Consider the following 26,672-nt stretch of genomic DNA (forward strand, 5'->3'; position numbering starts at 1 on the left):
ATACTCATGACAATATTTGCTTCTGCATTGTCATTACACCATGAACAATATTCCCGACTGAAACTACAGACTCCCTCACCAGTTTTTGGCCCCTTTTTTACAGGAAAACCCTACCAGCTGGTTCCTGGTGCCCTGCACTAAGCACAGAGGCTGACATGTTTCCTCTGTTTGTTGCCAAGTTTGCTGACACACGTCTATGTAAACAAGGCTGACCCTGTGATCTAGTCTCTCTCTTGCATTCTTATTAAACTTGCAGATGTGAAGGGTTAAAAAAGCGGTAGATGCTCTCAATACAAATCCATAAGTGAAGTTCATAACGATGGATTTCTTCAAGTCATTAATACTTAATTATTCAAGTAGATGTGAAGGTCAACGAAGCAGAGGATGCTCTCAGAATGCAAAATCTGCAAGTCAAGTTTATAACAATGTTTCTTTTAAACTGATAAAATTGATACTTAATTAATGTCCTTCATGTAGAAAACAAATTTTGGAATAGATTTATCAATATCATAGACATAGAAAACTGCAAAAAATTAGCTTAACTCCAGAATACCCCTAAGGTATTATCGGTTATGACAAAGGTCAAAATCTGACAGATTGGCAATTTGCAAATGTCCCCCTCAGTTGTCAAACAGACCTTTTCATATCAACAAATTGACTTGTATAATCAAAACTAATACGTTACATCTGGCAGTCTTTCCTTGTGCACTCCTTTTACATACATAAATTATAAGCACGTTGGCAGAACATACTACACCTGCACAAAACTCAAATTTTTCATGGTTTTTGTTGGTTATTTAGTCAACTTTGCATCAGAATTTTGCCCGTTGCAGAAGATATCCTTTCCAACACAATATTTGACATCCATACATAAACAGGATGTCGTCCTTAAATGCCAAAGTGCTGTGCAGATTGAGAATACATTACCGGTTTCGTGCAAGCGCAGTAGGTTCTTCCAACATTCTGCTATAGGGATAGTAATAGCATTGCACAGTTAGAACAGATACAAGGCCTATACCTATGGCTAATGAAAACCACCAGACATAAGTAAAAGTAGTAAAAAGAACTTACAACAATACAAGAAGCAAGAAGAATGGCCTGTGGTCCAGTGTAAGAAAGCGTACCTCTGTTGTAAGAAGCCAACATCAGGTCTATGTACACTGTGATGTAATGTCTACCAGACCAGACCAGGACATATTTCTTCTTGACAACTTCACTCATGGCCATATTCATTACAGGTACACATTCATTTTGTCACAGTGGGGTGATCGGTTACATGGCAAAAACATGGGAAACTCCTGTTTGCCCTCCAATGTTCAGTCTTTTCACTTCTACAGATACAGTAGTATACATACACATATGTATACTACTGTATTAATAAGAATATATTGTGCTTGAAATAAGTCGTTGTCCTTCAGAAATTCTGTTGTTCTTTTCCCATTACAAAAGTTAAATTCTCCATAGTCTAATAATATAATATTTCAGAATTGTAGAACAAGTTCATACATACAACTGTTTCCGAACAATTACTTCATGAGGGCCTATGTCCCAGCATGTCGGCAGAACATACAACAGTGTACTGCATCTGCGCAAAACCCGCAATGTATCATGAACAGGACATTGGCAGGATGTCTCATTTGTATATTCAAGGATGACATCATTATCTATAGTTTTCAGATGTTGTGTCTGTATCAGGCAAATTCTGATGTAACGTTGACCAAACATGCAACGTTTTTCCGCACCCAGGTTAATAAATGTTTCATAGCGACAGGAACCAAACGCTTGCTTTGGCGTGGCCCACAGGTATGTTAAGAGGTGAGATTAATCCACCACACCTGACTGGCCGCCTGTGCAGGTAAGTACATTTGACCAGGTGTGGACATGCCCCGTTACCATGACAACGTACGCACACGAGCCCGGCCAACAAACATCCCCTTCCTGCGTCCTCTCCCAGTACACGACAACAAGTCATATAACTCACAAATATCGCATTGATGATTCTTTCATCATGCCTTTTTCTGTATCACTGAAACTTCTGCTGTTCCAATTTTTGTTCCCTCCCAAGCCAACTCACTCCCCCTTCCCACATCAGGGACATGTACACATGTGTAAAGCCCCCCTGTGTTGTTCTTGGCTTGTGGACAAAGTGACGCCAAAGTAAAGCCGCTAAGAATTCCAACAATGCTGGGGACCAGCCTCCACAAAACAGGCTTAAGTACAAGCCATGCTAAACAACTCCATATTCACCGCTTCTAAGGGAGAAAAGCTAATTAAAAGTATTGACAAAATAGAGCACTTCGGTGTCGACTGCTGCGTATCATTACAGTAAAACTAAAAGCCATCCGGAATAGGTTTTAATATACTTCCTTCACTTCATTTGATTCCTACAATTACAAAGTAGTTATGCCATGAGGAATAACCTGAACAATAATCCCTGAAATATGTTTTTACAGTAGTACAGTAACAGTACAGTACAATATTGAAATAACTGTAACTGTATACAGGATGAAGGCTAAGCATTACAAACACGGACAATGGTGATACTGATAGAGAAGCATTTGCACTTCTTGTGTGTAGTGTTTTCACATGCAAAATTTGGTAAACACAATAGAGAAATCCTATCTTGGATTTTAAATAAGGGCCGCCAAGTTGTGAGAAGTAAAAGGGCAACTAAGTAAGTCATCAAAGAAGAGCGTAACATACACGAAGGTGCGATTGGAACAGGGGGCTCCTATGTTGTTCAAGGGGGCATTCAGTATATTGATACCCTTCTAATGAATTGACAAGAATATAATGTGAACTATAATTTTTTAAAAATCAAAGTGATGAATTGAGGAAAAGTGGCACAGTCTTAGACAACAATAACTTTTTTTTAACACAGTGAATAACTTGTAATCCTATCAAATTTTCAGGACTCGTGGAACTGCATGTTGGCAGAACATTGCCTACGCAAAATCCATAATGTAGAAAGCCTGTGTTCAAGGTCGTATTTAGGCATTTAAGGAAGACATACTGTCTATAGTTCTTAAATGATGTGTCGGAAAAGATATCATCAGAAACAAGCAAAATTCTGATGCAGCATCGACCTAACATCCAACGAAAGCCGTGAAAAATCTGGGCACAAGTATCCAGTCTGGCATCCTGGCTATGAGAGTGCATACTTTGATGTTATTACAACAAAAAGCCCTTGAAGAGAGGCTGACAGGAAACAAACATGCTTAAAGCGAGACAAGCAAACATCAAAACACCCCAAGGTCAGACAAGGTCATGTACCCAGAATACTTCACACTCTTCCTGTTTCCCCTGGCATCAGGGCTATAATATAACCGCTAAATCTCCAAACAGATGTTGGGTGGACAGTTATAAAATTTTCTATGACTATAACGCTTTTCTGGCAGTCATATACACAGGGTCATAAAACGTAACACCAGTCCAGAGTTATAGTGATGGTAAAGCTTTTTCTGGATCTGATACAGAAACATTGTGCCTAGAACTACTTTATTACCATGACCTGACTGTACTTTATGCGAGAACATAAAGAGATGTAAAATAAAATCATGAAGGACTTTCATTAAAATATATACTAGTATATTTACCAGTTATATATATACTGGGAGTCTGGGACAACTAACACTTTGATAGTAAGGATGTTCAATAATTTGCTTGTTTATCGATCTTAGTTTATTCCTTAAAAATGATCATTGATCGTTTGAAACATGTGACGAAAGCTCCACAATGGAAAGCAAGCTGTTTCAAAGTAAACAGCTGCCTGGCTCACAACTTGTTACAAGACATGGGAGAGCACAAATGATGACCATTAAGGCAGAATTATTGCCTAAAAAGATCTAAAAATTGAAGCAAAATAAGCTTGACATGACTAATGACTAGTTATAAAAGGTACATCTGACAAATTGGAGCCCCCCACTGCTAGTGCCTTTTCTAAACAGCCCCTTGTTTTAAATCCCACAAGTAGACTGTCCTTACTTGGGTTACCAAGACATTCCCAGCACCAGTGACCCGCATAATGAAGAATTCCCAATGCCAATGAGCCGCACAGGAATGCTGCTTCCCACTTTTTCACAGACCAGGGGAACAAGATTTCACATCACTTCAACTCTTCTGCAAGAACCACCGGAGCGGCACGCACAAGAACAGGTTGAAATCTTGTTTACAACGATGAACAAGACACCTTACAGGGGTCAGTGGGATGACAAAGCCCTCGTTTTTGTCCTGGCTTATACAGCAGAATGTTTGTTATGCATGGGGGTCACAGGTTACACAATTATCCCATCAATACTGAGAGACACTGGAGGACGACACTTCATTCTAAGGACCCACTTATCTTGAAATAAGAACTCAAGAATAAGAAAGAAACTTGCCAGTAATACAAACACTGATCAAATGCGCTTCGCACAACAGCAACTCTAGTAGATTAGAATGTAAACAACATGCTGGCAAGTTTCATTGATGACTTCATTTGGAGTGAATCATCTTGGCACATTTTTATCATAAAAGAATGCAAGGTTGCTGAAACTACTAGTATCAAAAGCAATTTCTAAATCCAACCTTACAAGTACATTGTATGAGTCATTCAATGTTTTATACATTTGAAAGCTGTACAGTCAGTTGAACATACGGAAACAATATCAAGTGAATGGTTGGGCTAAGGCAAAAAAACAGATTATTTTCTGTCAACTGATATGTTATGAACAGTTTGATGCAGCTTCAAGAACTGTTTACAAAAAAAGGCCACAAAATAAACAACAGCAAAATAGCTGCTCACTTACAGATTGTTATCTGTTGTTGTTGCATACTTTGCTATAAATAACATTCAGTTCTTTACATGGTTTTCACAATGTGTGGAACAGTTACGTGTACTATAATTACATCATCAATCAATTGCAAGAATTGACACTTTTGACTGCTCATTATTGTTTCAAATTCTAACTAGAGTCCCACGATCTCATACCTTCGCCAAATGATGTTAATCTTTATGACTGACAAAGATGATTCCTCCTGATTATGCAAATAGCATCCTAATTTGCATGAATTATATCAGTTGATCATATTCTCCATCAAAGACAGCCTTATCTTAACAAAGAAAGCCATTCTATCATTTCCTCATAAATTATGCAAATGAGGTCCTTATTTGAATAAGTTGTGTTTAATGATGTTCAGCTTCACTTAACTTTTAAATACCCCAAGTATGAAATTCCAGGCAGTAACCATTATGGAATTATAACTTTTTCTCATTAATTATGCAAATTAAGTGTTAATTTACATAATTAATATCTGCCTGTGTTTCTCTCGTTCTCAATTACATATGTCACAAGATTGAATAGTCCTATAATGTAATGCAGCTGATTTATAGAATTTCCTCATTAATTATGCAAATTACATCCAGATTTGCATAATTGTCACATAATCATATCAAGCGTCACATAAGCTACCTACATACCAAAAATCATGAAGATCCGTCCACCGGTTCTTGAGTTATCCTGTTTTGAATATTTTCAAAGAAATGTCCCTGCAGTTCCTGAGCAAGCTGCTAGGGGGCCCAAACCTACGTTACTTCTTCCCGAGCACAAGACCTACCTACCATCCAAATTTCGTGACCCTAACACGTCCAGATCATGAGATATCAAAACCGGAAGTTCAGCTGCAGTACCATTAGAAGCCGCTAGGGGGCCCAAAACCTAATCATTTCGAGGTCTCATCAAGACCCACCCACCTACCAAATATGAGGTCAATCCATTTAAGCCTTCTCAAGTTATCGTGTTTACAGACAGACACACACACAAACACACACATACACGAACGCCACTGAAAACATAACCTTCTTGGCGAAGGTAATTAGGGCACACTCAAGGTGTTTCCTCACCCAATTGTGAACGACTTATTCAGGGATGGACCACTATGTTCTGCATTCAAAGTACACAAAATTATGTAGCCGTGACACGGGTTAATTCACAACAGTTGTTATGAGCACATTTGGTATTGCTTATCCATTTCTCAAAAACATCTGTCTTTTGCACAATTATTTGAGCAAATTATTCAACAAGCAAACAGTAAACAAAAAACGTTTAAATCGTTGCATCTTACCAAGATTATGTATAGCCCAATCTCGAAATATTATTTACAAGGCATTCGCAAATCTCAGAAAAGTTCATTCACCTTTGTCCCTTATATAAGATTTATTGTTGTTCCAGACCACAACATTGGAACGATCCCGGGTCCGACCGTGAACTTGCGGCTTCTACATACGCGTTGTTTAATGTTGGCGACCTGGAGAGGCCGGGAATGCCTCCCAGCATCAGAAACCCAGACAGAAGTATGTGTGACTCAGCTAGAGCGCCGGATAGCGTAAGGACGGAAGCTTTGTGAGCACAATAACAGAGTTGGGCGAATATTTTTACTCCATCAACTACAATCAAAATCGCCTTTTATCCCGTAAACATCCTACATTTCGTCACCAGGGGGCTTGAATATATACACAGTTGTTCTACACACAGTTTGAGGTGATAAACATCAGGGAAACATGCTAAGGAGCGGTCTGTTTCCCATCTCTAGCAGCGCGGGCCGGGCTGACGGCGACATTCAACAGGCCGCCCTCCCTGGCGAAGTTTCAATCAAACTGCACGGCAACTTCCCGACGCAGGACTCAAGTCTGGAATTCGCCCCCGTACAACAAAACTACTCACGGAACCTACCTCAAAATCTCGGTGCACAATCCGCGACTGTTCCTCTCACGCTGTGATTTTGTTCCCGCTAAGGCAAGGCTCTGAATACAGGCTTTTTTCGGACCAAATTTGACACCAATAGGAGTTGCCTCAGGCCAAAGCCGCCATGTTGGGTCAGATTACCGTTCGGGTCACGTGAGTCAGTCAACTTCCGGTCGCACCCAAACCACCGTTGGGACTTTGGAAAGTCGATAACACCGGGAAATTGATTTGTTTACTTTTAGTCATTGTCTCTTTGTATTGATTTTAGCAGGAGAAATCCTCGTGGTTGTGAATAAATCTATCTCCACATACAAATGAACAAAAGACAATTCAGGTGCCAGGCTTTTTAATAGAGCACGTTGGAGAGAAGCGGATGGAAAGAGTAGAAATTGGTGAGTCATTGGTCAGATAGACTCCTTGGATAGACAGAATGAAACAGGGAGTTGGTCCTGGTATCATATCAGTCTATCTGGCCTATTTCTACTCTTTCTAGTCGCTTTTACCCGTTTCTTTCACAATCCAAGCAAGCAAGATACTTGTACACACTAACACTTTACTCATCATATAAACTCAACTGAACCGAGTTTCACTGTCACAATGAGGAAATCATCATCATAAGAAAAGGGTTTTGCACAGATTATGGGAATGAGCAATGTGGGGAATAAGTTTATATGGTTTCACCAATGAGTTAATTTTTTTTAAACCTCGGATTGGTTTCACTTTTCCTTTTCCGAAAACCCTCTAAAGAAAAAGTTAGTGTCTCTCTGTCTGTCTGTCTGTCTCACTCTCTGTCTCTCTCTCTCCCCCTCTCTCTCTCTCTCTCTGTCTCTTGCTCTTTCTATCCCTCTGTCTCTCACTTATGTACACTTTTTCCCTTTGTTTCTATCATCATCTCAAACTGATTTTCAGTTCTTCTTTTCTGGTTTCCTTTCTCTTTCCTTTTTTATAGCGTGAACTATGATATGAACTGAACTGAACTGAACTTTTATATGATCCTTTATAGCAATTATACTAGTAGGAGCATAAAGGGGTGTTGTGTGAAAAGGTTTCTATTTTTCCTTTCACGGTTTATAACGTTACATTATATTTGTGCATTTTCCTCCCCTTTACTATTATCTTTTCTTATCATTTTATCAAATGCTTCCTCTCCTTTTCCTCTACTAGCGAGTGGCGCAACCGCGCCCCGATGTGCCACGCCCTCCTCATGACCTTTGACACGACAGAAGAAAATGGCGCCACTCCTTGGTGACAGCATGTTGGAAACTGTCGGGATTGTCGCCCTTTCGTACATCGGCTTCAAACTCCTGTGGTCCCTACTGAAGGGCATCAGGCTGTACATGCTGTCAGGACCACTGGGGCTTTCTGTCAACATCAAAAACCTGGGAAACTGGGCAGGTACGGACAGAGAGAGTGTGTGTGATGGGGAGGGGGGCAAAGCTTTGTTGGAGTTGGATTTGATCTTTGTACCCTAAGCTCTGGGCAGCGCGCCAGTTTTGTTCCCATGGTAATGAATAACAGGAACGTATGTGTTAGGCAACGTGGGCCGTACGGAAAAAATTCATTAAGCAATTCATTGAATACGATTAAGGATTAAGCATAACATAAGCACTGGTGGTGAAAAAAACTTGCAATGCAAATTTTGTGATTTGGTGATGTACAAAATTTATCACATAAAACAAAATTAAGTAATAGACAACCACCAAGGTGCATTGGTACATTATGTGGGAGATACTGGTATGCACTGACTCTTATGTTTTCAATGAAGTTACATGTACCTGGTACATGCTTGTTTGGTGCAATCTGTCAAAAGTCTAAATTAACTCACACCTGAATTCTCTTTCTTGCTTTCTAGTTGTGACAGGCTCCACTGATGGCATTGGCAAGGCTTATGCAGAAGAGGTAGAAAATGCTTTCTTTTGGGGAAAAACATTTAACATTTAACTTTGAATCCTTTTAGTAGTCTATACTTTTTAGAGGTCTACAGAGTATGCATAAGTAAAGGTCTATGTATAAGTCTATATGTAATGTGCATGATTCAAAATATATACATATAGTTTACTAACTCATCAGTAATACATGCAGAATGATGTATCAGTGATGTCAAAACTTCTTTGTTTTGATACTGCAACTTTTTATCCAACTTTTTTATTGCATTTTTTCTCAGCTGGCAGCTCGTGGATTAAATCTTGTCCTGATCAGCCGATCAGAAGACAAACTGAAGGCTGTAGCTGCAGAGATAGGTGAGAGGGCAGTAGTCATGTTCTCATCATTTTAAGGCTCTTACAGGCAATCCTTTACACGGCCAGTACTTAGTGCCATCAAGGTGCCATCGTACATGTAATACAGAATTCAAATTTGTGACGGGAAATGATGACAGTTCATCTGAGTTGATGAAATACTAGTATATTATGAGAAACTTCTTCTCCAACTCCAAAAGCTTTGAAAACAGTACTGTGATTTGGTAAAAAATTTTGGTAATTATTTGAGTTGTAGAACAGTTTCTCATAAGGTAAATGGTATCTGGATTTGAAATGATATAACCAAACACATTACCAACAAGCTTTTAGACAGTTCTCTGTCCCTTCTCAAGTTAAAATGACCCAAAGTCATGTTGAACTGTGCTGTCAGCAACAGGAACATTACTACAGAACTTATGTTTGTATGTATCCTATACAGAAGACAAAGCTGGTGTCCAGACTAAGATAGTGGTTGCAGACTTCTCATCAGCAGACATCTATGATAACATCAGTCTACAGTTGGAGGGACTGGACATTGCCTGTCTGGGTAAGTAACACTCCTCATGCACTACAATACAAGTACAACACAATTTACATTGCAGGCAAAAGCCTGACGTACAAAAACTTGTATATGCATGCAAGCTTACGTAAACTCTATATGTCAGTTTTTTCCTGCATGTAAATTGGCCTGCTTTGATGTACATGTACTTCAAGAATGTACATTCAGATCATATGTTACTTCAAGGGCTGGTATACAATGTGAACATTCTTTATGTACTCAGTTTTTGTATGCTCACATGCATGCAGTTTTTATACTTCAGGTTTTTGCTTGTAAATCAGGCATACATATAGTTGTTACCACCTTCTGCTGAATCACTTACTGTTTGAATTATCTTGTACACACACATGTACCATCTTGTTGATAAGAGGACCTCTATAACTCCAAAAGCACAGGTTGAAAGAAACCAAACATTATAACATGTTGTAGGCATTAGAAGTTTTATCTTAAAACAACAACAGGAACAAACAGCTCTTGTGTAACTTCTTACATGTAATTTAGTCAAGCACATGTTGTACTTTTGGAAACAGTTTGGAGTGATAAACTTCAAAGGTGTCCAAATCTAACAGAATTCTTTCTGCCTTGACCAGTGAACAATGTTGGGGTAGGATACAAGTTTCCTGACTTCTATGGGAACACTGGTGCAGAAGTAAGTACACGTACAGACACTTTTTTCAGCATAAGGCCACACTGACTTAATTCTATGGATGACATCCTCTGAAGACCCCCAAACAAGTGTGTGCGAACGAATAAAAAAACAAAAAAAATGCTGCTTAACCACAGGAATATGAAGCTAATATTGTACAATGTACTAAGTGCCTTTTACGACCAGCCGGCACATGCTGTTTGATTTTAAAACTAGTCAGAACTGATATATTGTTGAAATACAGGTAGGTCTGTTCAATTGTATACTTTTTTTCTTGCAGATTGATGAAATGATGCTCAATGTCAACGCTCTGTCTGTTGTCAAGGTACGTGTCTCAGTATCAGTATGGTAGTCTTATCTTAATACATGTTATTTCTTCTCTTGGCCTCATAGTAATCTTCACACCATGCAAAAAATCTCCTCTAAAATAGTTCCATTAAAATGGAACAAAGTGGACAAACAACATCTAGATTTTGATGTTTTAGCTAAAAAAGGTTCATTTTCTTTCCTATTTTTGATTTTCAGATGACAAGGATTGTGCTGTCTAGCATGGAAGAGAGGTAAATTTTGTTGTACCGTTTTCGGACATACATATACATGTAGGTACAACTCCATTAGTACACACAGCCTGTACCCGGCACAGGCATTGAATTCAGTACACATCAAATGATAAGCTATTACATCCTGTCTATACATGTTCTTGTAACAGAAACAGGTACATTATGAATGGATAAACCTTAGACCTTCCCACAACTTTGTTGCACATGTCGACTTGGCAGCTCCAAAGGTTGCGATGATGCACAACATTTTATGTAAGAAAACTACTATTGTACATTCCAGGAAGAAGGGTGTGATTTTGAACATCTCCTCTGCTTCAGGAGTTAGCCCTACCCCACTGCTGTCTCTTTATTCTGCAAGCAAGGTACAATTTCTTTATCTGTATGTTTTGAAAACAAAAATGTGAATCTTATAAAAAGGAACATCTCAAAACATGCATTTTGAACCTTCTTTAAAAACATGTGCTAGTTTCTCTTAAAAATTATGTTCAAGTTAAATGTCTTTGTCTAACCAGGTTACCAGTAAGATTTTGTTTCACATTCAACAACACAGCCACTATTGTTAAAATGGCATCAGTTGAATGTTTGAGTTATGCAGTTGTAAATACATTTTGCATTTTTTTCCAGGCCTTTGTGGACTACTTCTCTCGCTGCCTGGCACATGAATACAGGAGCAAGGGTATCATCATACAGGTGAACTTTTACAAACATTTCCCACCAACCCCAATATTAAGTTCAATGTTAGTTCAAGATTTCAAGAGATCCATCTTCTGTGCACAACATGACATACGTGAAACAAAATTGAGATGACAGAAAAAATTTCATGCTCACTAGCACATCTCTTAATTAGCAATTCTTGCATCATTACACCATCCTGATGAAATGTTGCCCCATCTCCCAGAGTGTGACTCCCCACTTTGTGGCCACCAAGCTGAGCGGGATCCGTAAGGCCAACGCCTTGATGCCGACTCCGACGTCCTACGTACGCAGCGCCCTAAACACCGTCGGACTGGCAGATCACACGTTCGGATACTACCTACATGCCCTGGAGGTGAGGAGAACCTTCTGCTCATATCGATAAGTCCTAGGGAAAAAATGCTGTGTTTCCTGTTTCCCGACCAACCCTAGAAAAATCGGCCAACCCCAGCCTTTTTTGTGTAGCCCCAGCAAGGGACATAAATTTTTCAAGCTACAATGTAATAGACTATTTCTAGCTCCAGGACACCTGAGTGATGAAACATTGTACAATCGGTTTTCCAACATTGACATTCATGTAAGTTTATGTATGTTCATTCTCATGTAAGTTTTACTCAGTGTTTAACTGTACTGTAAAGTTGGATCACTAGAGATCGCCAAAGGCCCTACTTCTTTCAGGACTGAAACAGGAAACACCTTTTTTTCCTAGGCCTTATGCCAGCCAAATAAATACTGCCCTGCCTGGCCTTGCCAATTCGATACTTGTACTGTCTTGCAGCCACTGATCTGCTTGGTGTACTTGGCTACAGAGGAAAGCTATAGCAAAACGCACCATGCTTCATATCAATCAAGCATGAATTCAACCTGCTCCTAACCTCATGTCTGTATACAACACAGGGTTGGCTGTTGGATCTGCTTCCTCAACGTCTGGCTATGAGCCTTGCCATGTCACTCCTCAACAATGTTCGCAAGGCTGCCATCAAGAAGCTTCAACGCAAGAAGGAAAAGTGAAGATGCTATACCCATGCACTTGTCTGAATGGCCCTTATTGATAATGGCATGATGATGATATGCCAATAGGTAGTACATCTATGCATTTGACATTAAGTGGAAACCACCAAAGAATTTTTTTTAATGCAGATTTGTTTTTGTACCTTTTGAAGTCACTAATCACTGTAACATGATATGTTGACATGTACACATGTACCCCCCTGGTAAATTAGTGGTTAATGTTGCACAGACGAAACATGGGGGAGGTGAAATATTGCAATTTTTGTACATGACAACATTCCTACATTTACTTCCAGGCAAATTTCAGTAGACACAAGTTTCTTGTGTACAATACAATGTACTCTTTTACATGTAGAGTTTATGTGCCTAAGCACTGTGTCCAACACATTTGCAATCAATGATGTTTTGTTGTTTAGCTTATAGCATACGTCAGTATATGGAGATTTACTGGGTAACAATTATAGGCATGCTAATGCAATATTAGCTAGTTACAAAATTTTTTTTAATCAATGGGGTAACCTCAATGCCTTTGTTAAAAGTTAGTCATCACCAGGTACATAATGACATACTCTTCCATCTTCCTGTAAAGTGTCAGTAAGTACCATAACCTCTTCTTAGGCCTTGCAAACTAGTCTCACCACACAGACAAGCAAATAAGTGTCAAACAATAAAGACAAAGGCAATGGAATTGTGAGGTTCTTTTTTTATATTTGTGACATAATTTTCATCTAGAACTTGGCGAAACTTTTCTGGCTGCCCTGTCGCTTGGTGACCTTCAGGACGTTGAACCGCACGGTCTTGCTGAGTGGCCGACACTCTCCGACAGTCACCACGTCACCTAGCGCCACATCCCTGGGAACAACACAAACTAGCATCAACAACTACTCACATCACAATGGCTACAAATATGAACAATGAAACATATGTATCTATAATCATCAACATTGTCACACACAGTTTTGTACTTTGTTTAGGCCTAGGAAAAAAAATGTTGTGTTTCCTGTTTCAGTCTTCTAGGGTCGGTCGGGAAACAGTAACGAGTAAGCACAACATTTTTTTCCTAGGCTTTAGAAACTTCAACAAGGAGATACAGTCAAACTTGTCTAGGAATAAGACAGCCACCCTCTTTCACCGACACACTTGAAATGATACAGTTGTCATAGGCAGTCTGAATTTGGGCCATGTGAAAAGTGGCCGTTATGGCCAGATAACTGACTTATAGACATGGTCATTTTGGGCAAGTTTGACTGTAGATTTTTTTACAGTAGAAGGCTTTATCACAGACCTCCTGACAGCAGCATATTCTGCCAAAAATGAAGTCACCTAGAAATTTTAGAAAATCATCACTATACATTTGTTTTCTTGCTGTCTGATCATTAGAATAAAAATAAGATACTTCCACTCTTCAAACTAACATTCAGTACAAAGATCTACCTTCATGGTGTTGTTCCTAGATTTTTGCTGGTGCAAGTTTTTTTTTTTCTCTAGTCAAAAGGACAGTCTGGAGTCCTACATCACTTCACCCCCATGGAAGTGTAATACTACTCTTGGCTTGCTCTCTGGTTGTGGCAATGTTCAGTTTGGCACTGATTTTGAAAAATGAAACTATGAATTGAATGACCCACCTGAAGGCAGGGGAGAGATGCACAGAGATGTTCTTGTGGCGCTTCTCAAAACGGTTGTACTTCTTGACGTAGTGGAGGAAGTCCCTGCGGATGACACAGGTGCGCTGCATCTTCAGCTTCACCACGATGCCCCTCAGGATACGCCCACGGATCGACACGTTGCCGGTGAACGGACACTTCTTGTCAATGTACGTCCCATCGATAGCCTGAAGAACAAAAAAAAAGTCATACTCAGGTTACGTCAGTGAAGGTTAGACATCCAGGTAATAAGATACGCCAAAAAACAGTTAATCAAGCAACTGGATATGATTTGGGAAACGGTCAGACGTTTCAGATCGCATCCACTACTTTTCGTGACACTAATAGACTGCAGGAGAATTGCAAGTTTATAAGCACAAACTATTAATTGATAAATAGGTGAAAACAAATTTTTGGGGAAGTCCAAAAGGAAACAAAAGTTAGACAAGACAAGGATGATGCAATCTAGGGAGGTCTAGAGGCAGAGGCATGCATACTCAGGTTAGGTAACAAAAGTACAGGATTTATGTTAGACAGTGGGAGACTTTTGATCTCCAGAACCAAGATGCAATGCCATGACCTGACTGCAGCAATGAGTGACAAAAGGTACTGGCAAAGCAGATGAGACGATCAAAATGACGGGATATGCAGTTTTATTTCCACATTTCCATGCTAGCCTCAATACCGGTAGCCTCTGTCTTCCACTTTTCCCCAACATCATCCTTCCGAACTCTTGGTCCATCAGTCACTTACTGACTTACTAACACCATATTGACTTACTAGTAGTATGGCATTGGGTAGTCAAAGATGGAAAAGAGAAGGATTTGAAGAGGCTGATGCTGGATGCAATTACAGTCCCTGACCCTCAAGACATAAGAGGATGGGACAACATGAAGTTGTGAAGTTCAAGTGTGGTCTAACAGACATCGAAACTTATGATGGGAAGTTCAGTTCAGTTCAGATGAGAAGAACAGAGACAATATAAGTGTCACTCAATACATACATACATTCAATCTGCACATGGCAAAAACCCTCTCACCTCTCTGGGAGTTTTGAAGCCCAGACCGACATTTCTGACATAGCGCATGTCCTTCTTCTTAATCTTGCTGCCCAGAACCCTCTTCTTGTTCAAGAAGATGGTGGGCTGCTTCTGGAAAGCCCTCTCGGTCTTTAAGGAGAAACACAATGAATCATGTTAAGAATAGAGTTGAGTGTAATAGTGCATACTACATGTATAAATGATGATGGCTGACAGATGTCTAGCTCAGAGTTTCTTATTTCTTAAAGCATCTCTTGTTCTTTTCTGGATAAGGAGAAACACCCCTTAGGTTGTTGGGGTCAAGCCCACTGGAAACAGATCTTAGATGGATTGATTTGGTCGTTCATGTCATCTGAATGTCATGTACTAGTACTAAGTTAAGGAAAATATTAAGAAGAGTACACTAGGATTTTTTTTCTTTAGGGTGTTCAACATAAGGTTTGGTGTCTGACATAGATGATTTGGTGAACATCAGGGACTGGGTTAAGATTTAGAGCCTCTTATAGTTTCTAAACGTCTTCCTGGTCAGTTTGCAAACTTATTTATCTATTCACTTATAATCACTGACAGAAACACAGATGTACTGTATGAGTGCCCCCCTCCCCACTTGGCCATGTGTACGAAATGAACTAACATCAACGAATAATCTGGGACCGATTTGGGGCACCTTTGTCATCCAATATTTTTATTCGTTCGTATCTTATCGACGTTCATTGCGAAAATAACAATTTCCTCCTCCATTTCGAGCCATCTGACTATAAATGCAGGGTTCTAACCTGTGCTGCCTCCGCCATTTTCGATGAGGGGAAAAGAGAAAGACTGGAGGGGATTCCGTGGGAGAAATCCAAGGGTCTCCATGAAACTCTCGCGAGAACATGCGTGATGTACCAATCTGGACAAATGTTACCATAAAAACATGATTCAAATGATCAAATTCATGCACTACATAAAATATCAGTTTTTATGCATTCATGTATACATTTTGGAAGTTTGTGCATGAATATTGTCAGCTGTAGGCAATTTTATAGATGGTCGACATGCGGTCAAATGCTACAAAGTAGGGTAATCAGGAATGGAATATTCTAATGCTGCCTACACAAAGGGGTCAAACAAAATTATATATTAATTTAATTTTTTAAACAAAATGGTGATTGATATCGATTTTAAGGATAGATTAGCTATGTATAACTTCAGTGTTAGTCACGTGTCGTTACTCTTTTTTCAGGTGATTACGGTGGATATTTTAGTAATAAATAAGGACCTACCCTCTCTTGAATTAGATGTAATCGTCCATCATGGCTATTTGAAAGGAGAGGGTTGGGAACATTTCATCCAGAAATGTGAGTGATCGAGAGCTATTGTCTCAGGTAACTAGATATCCTGTTTACTTTTGCTAGCGGGATCAGACGTAGTAATTACACACTAACCTACAGCCCGCCATTTTTGTTCTGGGAGTGGATTTGAGGGCAGATTTTTGGTGAGAATCACGATGTTATGGTGTTCATGTTTTGAATGTGTTTTGCAAAGATGGATAGGGTGGCTCAGGGAGGACGTTGAACAACTAGTTAATAACCGTTAATATTTGTCACAATCTAAGGAAGTCCTACGTGCAACAGATGCCTGTCTAGTCAGTGACTTCAAACTTCCAGGCCACAGTTAAGTTATAAGTAGCATTATGTTATGTAGGCCAAAATAATTTATTTCGTTGAACAAATTTACAGGTCTGCCTTTATGTTCTCTATCAACTATAGGGTAACATCGTGTTTGTTAACAGATATTTCGTAGGTTCTGCATGCATAATAATGTCAATATCGTGCATGTTGCACGAATCATGCCTTTTACACATTTCTAGGTCAGTATGCCAAAATAACTTTATCAAGATGCCAGCCATGTTATTAGAATGGTTGCTGGTACAAATTAATGTATGTCTGTATGATACATGTATGTTTTTAGCATGCTGCAAGAATATCCTAGCCTGTCTTGTGGCTGATACAGTAAAACTAATATATTTAACAGGCATCTTACTATACATCTGCTGTTATAATTTGGGATTGTGTCCTTGGAATCACATGAGGCTACATGTAAATTGGTGAAAGCCAACATGACCTTTTACATATAACGTTAACGTTAATGATATTGGCAGGCTACCAACATTTCCTGTGATTCATATTCACAGGGAAAGCTGGTATTTGAAGTTCAAAGTGAGGTAGCAAAAATTTAGTGTACTAATTTCATAGACAGTTCCCAAGAATTTAATACTAGTACTTGCAAGTTTCAGAATGCACATGGTAATGCAGATCTCGAAATACCACTTGATGTTACCTGCACCAGTGCAGGAAACAGGTGTAGTTACTAAGCATCCTAATACATAATTTGTATATGTACTGCTGATATTTGCAGGAAAATTACAACCTTTCATCAAACTCTAAGTCAAACCAAGGATGTGATTTGTAGCAGAGTCAAATCAAATCAAGTCATTTACAAGACCAACAACAGAATCAGACTGATTCAGAGCGTGCAGATTCCTGGCCATCTTCCAGTAATGCATTTAAGACTATTAACCCTTGTCCTGCTGGCAATTTTTACATAATATTTTCAAATAATTTTATGTCTTAATCAGGTCACAGACCCTTGACTTTTTTTGGCCCGCGGTGGCGTAGTTACTTCCGCATTCGTTGCGTTTCGCTGCGGTGTGATGCGTTGCACGAGCAACACCCCCAAATCGTACATATACAGGGCACTATATAGATGGTACTGTATGTGCAACCCATATATATATGGGCTCCGCAGGACAAGGGTTAAGGTTGTATTAAATCCAGCCTGCTTTGGTAGGGAAATATCTGTTTGTGCTCAACACTTCCAAAACAACATTAAGTTGGAAAACTGAAAAGTTTCATTACTCAGGTGTCAGATCATGGAGCTAGAAAAGGTTGATCAGCTCGAATAGTTTATGTCCCACCCTTGTGCACAGGGATCCACACAAAAAAAAAGGCTAGGGTCAGCAGTTTTTGCTAGGGTTGGTCGAGAAACAGGAAACACAACATTTTTTTCCACGGCCTTCAGGAAAAGTATGGGTGACCCAGTGTGCTTTGCTATAAAAACACCAGCTATAGTAAAGCCACATTGCACTGTCAGCTACTTGAAAAAGCCTCATGCAGCATAAATATTTCTTCACCTCAGTTGAGGATGACTGCTTATCATTACCATTGGGCCTTACTTTACAAAACCCCTTTTTGTTTTCAGCTACAGTGAGTATAACACTATTATTAACTGTGCAACCCTGCCAGGGAACTATGGTACATCAACTTCAAAGAGGTTGAATGGGTACATTATACAGTACCCAGTAGAAGTGACTTGACTGTGTTCATATCTGTCTATCTCATTTGCCTGGCCCTCTCCTGACATGATTGATGGCTGGCAGTCTGCCCATCCCTGACTGAACGGTGAACCCACTGTACAGATTACAAATCATGCCAGTGATATGGAGGGTTCCCAGGGGAAGCCACTGACTGGATTAAATCATGGCCTAATTTGGCCATCATGTGTACTGTAACTGTATGGCAAGTGGTCAAAGGAGACAGACAGATTAAAATCAAGATTGAAGTTGCCCTGGACATAGTCATTGAATATTTGAGCACAGGTAAAAATTAGTTACGTAAGTGCAAAGTAGAAGAATGATTTCATTACTATGTATATGGACCGTTGGCCATGTAGAACTTGTATGGTATTGAATATCATTTCATTATGCAGAATTTGTCCTACTAATACCATAATCTCGTCAGTAATGAGATTTTATATACCGTGTCATCCATCAATATTTCTTGTACATCCTGTCACGTTTGTAAAACCATCAGATTTTGATGATTCATTTAAAATGGTGAGGTGGAGAGCTATGGGACTGAATAAGTGACTTAGGAATGACCAGTTTTCCAGATGACAGTACTTTAAACTCCAATAAGTATGTTCATAAGATATGGAATCTTTTTGCATGGTGAAGATCAAAGTATCACAAAGTTTAACAATTAAATGTTTTTTAAAGTCAGTAGCAAGACATTTAAGGCCCACACTGTCTGCCATTACTCTCCAAGCAGAGGTTGTGGGGAATGATCGTTACCTTTTTATATATGGCCGTTTTTTTTGTCCTGATCCCCGTCGGTGGCCGCGGACCTTCTCTGGCTAGAGGATACTGCCTGGCCAATTTGATACTGTCTTTTTGCCACCGAGAGGGATCTGCTTGGAGATTATCTGCCATGATTCATTCATTTGTATGCTCCTTAAGGTCCTGAATCACCTTTGGTTCGGGACTGTGTATATACTGAGTACTAGATTCCTTCCTCAAATAAGTTGAATTCAAAATCAAACCATAAAAGGTTACTTGTGATACCATGGGCTACTACTAGTACATGTATTACGTTTGCTGCAGTGTGATAATGAATGATGTTCTTTAGAATTAAGTAAAATTTATATTTTTAAACATATTTGTACATGTATCAGCTCAAAATATTTTTGTAGGTTCATGTATGTAGGTTTTGTATGTAAAGATGTTAAATGTAATATAGTAATAGTTTGCAGCATATTCTTAACATTCGTGTCAGGTAAATCATTGTTATAGTACTTTTCTTTAGAAATTACTTTATCTTATATGGTGCACCAAAAAATTTTTTGTGCACCCAATTACCAGTGCACTAATTCCCAAAAATGAATTTTTAACCCTGTGTATACAAATTACAATAGTCGGTAATACTCCCTGTTTCTATTCCTTCCCAGTGCTGTTGGTGAATCTCTAGGTCTCTAGCCATGGCACTCGGCGAGCATGAATACCAGCGTGTTCCCGACCGGCCGGCGCCGGTTCCCCAGCAGGGCATCACGGGGACACAGACCATCATCGTGGTGTGCGTGTGTGTTCTCTGTATCGCCATGGTGCTGCCCAGGTTCCTCATCCCCGAAGCTCCCGCACCGTCAACCGCCAACCAGCCCTTCCCAGGACCACACGGTAACAAACGTAAGGATGTACCAGGGGGGCTGAATAGAACAGGTGGACCGTGAAGGGTTCTGTCCTCATGCCTTTCCAACAGCCAGTATGGGCTGTCTGGAGACCTTTTTCAAAATCAAATACACAATTGGAGGGCAACAAGAGGTTTTCCACTGTCATCTTATTTATCTGCAGGACAAACTGCAACTGCAACATTGCCACCAAATTACAAACAATCTCTTTTCCTACACAACCAAAAACTACATTTCAAAACTACGCTAACAGACACAATGTCGTCCATAAATACAATGTACATGTACTTCAATATGCCCTTAATTCTGCCAAAGTGCATATAACCTGCGTCCCACAGTGCGCACTTTTGCCAATGTGCTTCTTTGTAAAGGGAATACCTCTAATGGAGTGATATAAAACTGTAGGCAGTAACATGTAATGTTCCCCTTACATCCCCTCATGCTGGCTTATTGCCATCTCATGTTCCACATGACACACTTTTGCTGAGGGAAACAGTTGTCAGGTAGACCATAATTCCTAAATTAGTCCATTTGTTCTGCTCAACTGGGAAAGATAAACCCACCTCTGTACCAAAGCAGCATTTCAAATGGACATTCTTTTAAGTTAAAACTTTGTAAAATGGGACATTAATTTTAGTAAGTGGTGAGTAGTCCTTCATACCTTCCTGCCACATGTTCTATTTCCAGAGAAGAACCAGTCACCACATGTCTGATTACCCCAGCAACATTTTATTTTAGTTGTTCTGTAAATAATTACCACCTCACAAATGATGCACATTGATGACTACATGTATATGATTTTACAAGTGTCCTTAATTACATGCTTTGCATAGCTTTCTGAATTTTTCATGAGCATTTCCAGAGTTGCTATCTGTTTATTTCTATATTGTTCACTTTGTGCAATGAGAATATATTAGCAGTCAATGTGTTTATTACATTTTCTTTCTGCACATGTAAGTACATAAAGTACCCTTGAGATTTCCTACCTTACATGCTCAAAATTCTACCTTCTTGAGTTACTAGTACTACTAGTAACTCAAGAAGGTAGAATTTTGACTGTACTGAGTCATTCCCTGCAAAAATCATTCCCTTTTTAGGGCTAGAAATACCACCTGCCTAATGCAGGTAAAATTGGAACTGCACAGGTGTTAGTAGATGGGTTTTTATTTGCTGCATTGACTGTGTTACCACCTATGAAGTTAGTATGAAAGAGATAATGGCAATGGATTCTGAACAGTTTTTAGTATAATCCTTGGTTCCTAAATGCTGAATGGACTGGTTCAGATTATACTTGTGCAGGTAACTTTCAATGTTGTAATGTTCAACTGCAACAGTGCAACTGCAAGTGTGCAGAAAAAAATATTTCCTTCCCTGCTTTTTATCTGCATCCCTGTTATTTTAGAAAGCTGATATGACAAAAATCCAATACACAAAAATCCAAGAAGTCCCACCCTGTCTCTCCACAGATGGCGGAGGTCCCAGAGCCGGCCTGGACCCGATAACGCGCCCGGGGTTCGGCCAGGAGGCGTACAACGAGAAGCGGATGATGCGAGCGAGCGGCAGTGAGGCGTCGGCTCCCCAGACCCAGGGGCGGGGCTGGATCGGTGTGGCCCTGCCCATGTACACCGTGGGGATACTCATCTATTTTGTCTACGTTATCTATAAGGTAGGACTTTTTCTCTTTGTTAGCTTCTTTGATCTTCGCCCTGATTGTAATTTGTTCCATGTGCCTTACACGTATACATGTTACTGTAGTTGTATTGGTGACAGCAAAAGTCAGCATGGAGTGTGTTTGTAGGGCTGATGTCACCATTGCGTTGCACAGTGAAGCCCCCAAAATGGGAACGCAAGACTAGACCCTAGTTGATGTCTATGAAAATCCTTCTTTTTCTTGTTAATTTTGATCCAGTTTGAAGACTTTTAGTCTAGAAGGAACAGGTGGGGTCTAAACTTTCCTATTTTGGTCAAGTTTTGTTCGTTTCACTTAGTTTTTGCAGGCGTAATGTGGTTAGGTCTTGCATGTGCAGAGAATATAATGAGAAATTGAGGTCAAAGGTAGTGTCTGTTTACTGTTGTCAGCTTTTCTGGGAGTTTAAGATTGTCAACACCCTTTTCTTTGTATATTTTGGAGGCAGACCCTTGTGACATTCCTTGTTTCAGTGTATGTAACTTATAGCCTTCAATGTCCAAACATAGTGGTGATATCTGCCCTCTACACAACATCTGTTATCTTTAGCTTCCTGACTTGCTTTGATACAAGCTATAAGATACAGAAACTTTGGAAGCTCTAGAATGGTCACTTTAATATACCATCACATGTACTGTACATGACTTTGTGTATAGGACCAAAGTGACCAAACATGTTTACTTCGGCATTTCTGTACACACTACACAGATATTCCTTAAGAAAAAGAACGAGCCATCTCCAAGACCACAGGCAGACAACTGGCGGGACCGCGGCTTCCGAGACGCAGACGAAGCCAACGAAGCCAACCTCCTGAACCGCCTGAGTCAGGGAGACCCCCTGCAGAGGAGGGCTAACCCCATGGAGGGGATAGACAGGGGGACCACTATAAGTAAGGAGGGCTCTTTGGATTGTTGCTCCAATCAACAGTTCACTCTGTTAACTTATATTCCTGAATATTCTGCAAGACTTTGTGACTGAAGTTTGGATGTACGGTTCATAGTGGCAAATGTGCAGATCTTTGATCTGTGATTGGTTAAGCTCAAAGCAGCATCACCTGTGATTGGGTAGGTGATACATAACAGGATCTGTGATTGGTTAAGCTCATAGCAGCAACAACTGTGATTGGTCAGATGATACATAACAGGATCTGTGATTGGTGAAGCTCAAAGCAGCAACACCTGTGATTGGGTAGGTAATACATAACAGGATCTGTGATTGGTTAAGCTCAAAGCAGCAACACCTGTGATTGGTCAGTTGATACATAACAGGATCTGTGAATGGTGAAGCACAAAGCAGCAACACCTGTGATTGTCATTGCAGGTGAGCTGGAGCTGCGTCAGCTGGAGATGCGGCTGCATGAGACGGAGCGCCTGATGAACATGATGATGGAGAAGATGGGAGACGTGTCTGGGAAGCTCCAGGTAAAATTCTAACGAATAGTTTGCCTATTTTCTTTGTGCAAAATTGTTTTATTATCCTACCAAATTTGTCTGAAGCAATTAAACAGGTAGACTGTGGAAAAGATTTTCCTTTTCTGGTCGTTAGAGTAACTATTGGATTTCTTGCAGGGAAAGTAACTAAGGAATTGATTGATTGACTAACGGATTGATTGATTGACTTATTGATTGTTTGATTGGTTAGTACAGAATTTTCATTTGTCAGTGGTCTTCATAACCAATAGGTTAGTTCCTATTCAGAAGAAAAAAATCTCAAGAAAAATATCTCATGTTGAAGAAGCTGCTTTTAGTTCTTACCATGTGAACTGTTTTATATGTACAACAGGAGGAGATGGTACGTTACCAGGAGAAGTACCTGTCAGACCAGGAGTTGAACGACCTGCCTGAGGAAGACGGCAGTGGGGAGGGGGGCCCGGACAAACCACCGGGTGGGGAGGGGGGCGACGTCACAGAGCAGGTTCAGGTGGAGAACGTTCACGCCTCCCTGGAGACGGAGCTGAGAAAACGACGCGGACACGGGATCGAGTTCAGCTTCACCCAGCCGGAGAGCGACCAGGCTGGGGCTTGCGATGAGGATGACCCGGATAACTACGACAAGTACTCGGGCTCGCTGCGCGTGGACAGGAGGGGGTCCGAGTACGAGTACGAGGAGTCCATCCGCAGCATGGAGGTGCAGTACGACCCTGACTCGGAGCAGTCCTCGGTGAACGAGAGCTGGGACTTCACCGGCGAGCTCTCTGCCAAGGAGCTGGAGGAGATCCAGGAGGCCGTGCAGGACTACCTTGGGGAGGAGAACATCGTGCTGGAGGGCGCCGAGGACGGCAACGTCGGGCCCAAGCTCGCCGAGGAGGTCCTGCAGGAATTCAACCGTCAGGAGGTCTGGGACAGCGAGGAAGACGCCATTGACTCGATGATCGAGCAGGATCGGGCCGCTCCTGATGGTAACCAGAATGCCGAGGAGGATGACAACGTCCAGGCTGATGAAGGTCTGCTGAACAACAAGGGAGAAGGCAACCTTCCCGCAGACGATGGTAACGTAGGTGGTGAGGATATCTTTGGCTTGGGCCACGTAGAGGACGACGATTTGTACGCAGACGAGGCAAGAATCGACGAAGAAGAATTACCCGCTGATCTCCAGGACAGTGATGAAGAAGAAGAAGAAGAACTTCCCCAGAAGTACAGGATTCATCAGGACAGCATTCCAGAGGCGGAGCGGACTGAGGACAGGAATGTTGGGTCTGCCGGGAACTCTGCAGGAACATTCCACAGTACAGACACAGGCATGGACAGGGCCAACAGGAACACCTGGGACTGTCCTGAAGCTGACAACCTACTGCAAGACACGGACAACAACAACTAAGGCTCAGAACACCCAGCTTTTGTTGCAGACAGACAGTCGGAGCTGAAACTAGACAGAAGTTTTTGTCTTCTGTACTAATAAATCTAGGGCTTAGTACTTCTGTTTTCATTGGTTCTACTGTACGGTATTTTCATTGGTTGTTAAAAATATTTAGATTTCCATATAAGTTGATCAAGAAAATACCAGTATGCTAAAGGTAGGGAAAAGAATATCTTTTCTTGCATATGTGATTACTTTCAGGCAGGTGTATACATTGTGTTGTTTCCCGTATGATGTAGCAAAATTTGTCCATGCATGAAATGAGTAGTGTAAAAGGGACCCTTATAGAAAGTCCAGAGTTGCCAGCTTGTGGCCTGATAACAGTAAAGTGGCATAGGTAGCAAAAAAAGGTTATGTTTAACAACAAATGAAATGTAATCCTGACATGTTGTAACCAAAAGTTCAAGAAGATGTGTGAATAGCCAAGATATATATTTTTCCCTAACAGTACTAGACATCTGTGTAAAGACTTGTATTCACCCCATGAGGTACAGTTTGAATATGAGATGGTACAAAAAGTAGCTTTGTTGCAGTGTGTGTGTGTGTATTATGTTATCAGAAGACAAGTGTGAACATGAAGTTGTTGTGTGTTTATGTTTCACTACAGAAACTTTTTAAGGAAGATCTCTACCATGCATCAGCAACTAACGGGAACTCTTTTACTAGTAAACTGACCAGTGAGAGGGATCTGTAGCATTAGTATTTACTCCTGAAAAATCTATGAACCTGTTGTTAAATTTGAAGAAATGTAATTAACAACACTCGACAGTTAGTGTTTTGAGCATGCAATGATCAGGTACTCTCCAAGTTGATGGGGGAAGATTGTTACCTTTTTATATACATGTATGGCCCTTTTTTTGTGTCACTACGCTCACCACCTTGGGTTGCGCATGGACCCTCTCTGGCCAATGGATACTGCCTGGCCAATTTCATACTGTCTTTTTGCCACCCTAGGATCTGCTTGGAGATTAGTGATCAGGTTCAAGACTGAAATGATGATGCTACAATGCATCCATAGTTGTGTGGAGGATCTCTTTGATCATCTTAGTTACTTAAGGAGTTAAGAAGCTTTGTGTGATGTGTTGAGACATTGGGCTTTTCCCCACATTCATGATGGCCCTGAAACCACAGTAACAAGTTTTAGATAAAATATGGTAATGACTGTTTGTAGAAGATGGTTTACACACTTGAAAATAGGGTCAGTCTTAACAGTTACAGATTTGCTAAGTTTCGTATTGTACTATACAGTAGTATATTAGTAGTTTTGTATATGCCAATGTGATGTGTATTTGCTGTTTCGAAGTTATGTGCTTGAAATCTCAATTACAATTGTGTAGTGTTTGCATTAAAAAGAGAGCATGGGTGGCTACAATGTTGCAACAACATTGCAACTATTGAATCATTCCTGCTTTTTGTACTGAGTTGTGTTGTCATCAACAAGAAGATGACTACACTGATGCCAGACATGCAGCTAGCTAGTCCAGAAAAAAGGCAGAGCATTCTCTTGCCATTAGTATCTCCGGGATGACAATTTGATGACAGATGTACATAATCTGAGTTAAGTTTACTGTGAGGTAGTTTGTGATATGTATGTATATATTAACATTTGTGGTGGATTGTAGCAAAAGTTTACTACTTCTTTGATATATGTACATACATGTAGTATCGTGTATGAAGTTGCCAGAGTGTATTGTTGCAGTACTAAGGTTTATTATTTTTTTGCATGTTTCCTTGGTTATTAGTTAAAAGATTGTCATACTGTATCTTTACATACAGATGCTTTATTTATTTATTTTTTCAATACAACAGCATTGCTTTTATACATGAGTTTAAGTATAACTCTATACTTTATACTTACTTAGACTTAGACTATGCTTTATAAGTGAACAACAAATCTAGTACATTGTATACAATCCCTTTCTACCAAAGGTCAAATACATACATGTACACCTTATAGCTTCAAACTATTGATGACAAAGTTACTATAGTACTACAGTTGGAGAGGACATAGGAAA

The 26,672-nt window shown here is 40.2% G+C and overlaps 4 protein-coding genes across 30 annotated transcripts in view; 2 read left to right on the top strand and 2 right to left on the bottom strand.

Moving 5' to 3' along the window:
- LOC109472372 (liprin-beta-2-like) overlaps positions 1-6,886 on the bottom strand; it is a 55,547-nt gene extending 48,661 nt beyond the window's left edge. For 9 of the 22 annotated variants that reach the window (XM_019772094.1, XM_019772092.1, XM_019772089.1 and 6 more), the window contains exon 1: positions 6,711-6,885. The gene's annotated coding sequence lies outside the window, so the exon portion shown is untranslated. Of the gene's footprint in view, positions 1-3,984; positions 4,112-6,174; positions 6,195-6,710 lie in introns of those variants that run through there. The other 13 variants (XM_019772096.1, XM_019772084.1, XM_019772082.1 and 10 more) reach the window with 4 other exon arrangements.
- Positions 6,887-7,909: 1,023 nt separating this feature from the next.
- Positions 7,910-13,113, top strand: LOC109472375 (very-long-chain 3-oxoacyl-CoA reductase-like). The gene is made up of 12 exons (XM_019772103.1): positions 7,910-8,117; positions 8,575-8,621; positions 8,887-8,962; positions 9,399-9,506; positions 10,109-10,167; positions 10,445-10,489; positions 10,690-10,724; positions 11,005-11,086; positions 11,349-11,414; positions 11,623-11,772; positions 12,315-12,435; positions 12,593-13,113. The coding sequence occupies exons 1-11, from the start codon at positions 7,952-7,954 to the stop codon at positions 12,426-12,428; spliced, it is 948 nt and encodes a 315-aa protein (XP_019627662.1). The 5' UTR covers positions 7,910-7,951; the 3' UTR covers positions 12,429-12,435; positions 12,593-13,113.
- A 3-nt stretch (positions 13,114-13,116) lies between these two features.
- LOC109472376 (40S ribosomal protein S11-like) lies at positions 13,117-15,986 on the bottom strand. The gene is made up of 4 exons (XM_019772104.1): positions 15,887-15,986; positions 15,111-15,239; positions 14,054-14,259; positions 13,117-13,280 (listed from the first exon to the last, which is right to left on the bottom strand). The coding sequence occupies exons 1-4, from the start codon at positions 15,902-15,904 to the stop codon at positions 13,157-13,159; spliced, it is 477 nt and encodes a 158-aa protein (XP_019627663.1). The 5' UTR covers positions 15,905-15,986; the 3' UTR covers positions 13,117-13,156.
- A 409-nt stretch (positions 15,987-16,395) lies between these two features.
- Positions 16,396-26,575, top strand: LOC109472377. Of its 6 annotated transcripts, none has more exons than XM_019772105.1 (6): positions 16,396-16,477; positions 19,878-20,112; positions 21,581-21,780; positions 22,510-22,690; positions 23,122-23,222; positions 23,584-26,575. In XM_019772105.1, the coding sequence occupies exons 2-6, from the start codon at positions 19,908-19,910 to the stop codon at positions 24,616-24,618; spliced, it is 1,722 nt and encodes a 573-aa protein (XP_019627664.1). In that variant the 5' UTR covers positions 16,396-16,477; positions 19,878-19,907; the 3' UTR covers positions 24,619-26,575. The 6 variants fall into 6 exon arrangements, with proteins under 6 accessions (XP_019627664.1, XP_019627667.1, XP_019627666.1 ...); XM_019772108.1 differs by having other exon boundaries at positions 19,878-20,103; XM_019772107.1 differs by having other exon boundaries at positions 16,399-16,450.
- The last annotated feature ends 97 nt before the right edge of the window (positions 26,576-26,672 follow it).

Source organism: Branchiostoma belcheri, unplaced genomic scaffold (assembly GCF_001625305.1).
Source record: "Branchiostoma belcheri isolate BF01 breed outbred unplaced genomic scaffold, Haploidv18h27 scaffold270, whole genome shotgun sequence".
In the NCBI taxonomy this organism is placed as follows: domain Eukaryota; kingdom Metazoa; phylum Chordata; class Leptocardii; order Amphioxiformes; family Branchiostomatidae; genus Branchiostoma; species Branchiostoma belcheri.

Excerpts from the sequence above, each read along its gene's own strand:
- LOC109472375 (XM_019772103.1), top strand. The coding sequence starts at position 7,952 with ATGGCGCCACTCCTTGGTGACAGCATGTTGGAAACTGTCGGGATTGTC. Across the intron at positions 9,507-10,108 it reads ACTGGACATTGCCTGTCTGG|TGAACAATGTTGGGGTAGGA; the intron begins GTAAGTAACACT and ends TGCCTTGACCAG. Across the intron at positions 11,087-11,348 it reads CTCTTTATTCTGCAAGCAAG|GCCTTTGTGGACTACTTCTC; the intron begins GTACAATTTCTT and ends ATTTTTTTCCAG.
- LOC109472376 (XM_019772104.1), bottom strand. Across the intron at positions 14,260-15,110 it reads GCTTCAAAACTCCCAGAGAG|GCTATCGATGGGACGTACAT; the intron begins GTGAGAGGGTTT and ends TTTGTTCTTCAG. Across the intron at positions 13,281-14,053 it reads CATCTCTCCCCTGCCTTCAG|GGATGTGGCGCTAGGTGACG; the intron begins GTGGGTCATTCA and ends TGTTGTTCCCAG.
- LOC109472377 (XM_019772105.1), top strand. The coding sequence starts at position 19,908 with ATGGCACTCGGCGAGCATGAATACCAGCGTGTTCCCGACCGGCCGGCG. Across the intron at positions 20,113-21,580 it reads AGGACCACACGGTAACAAAC|ATGGCGGAGGTCCCAGAGCC; the intron begins GTAAGGATGTAC and ends GTCTCTCCACAG. Across the intron at positions 23,223-23,583 it reads ACGTGTCTGGGAAGCTCCAG|GAGGAGATGGTACGTTACCA; the intron begins GTAAAATTCTAA and ends TATGTACAACAG.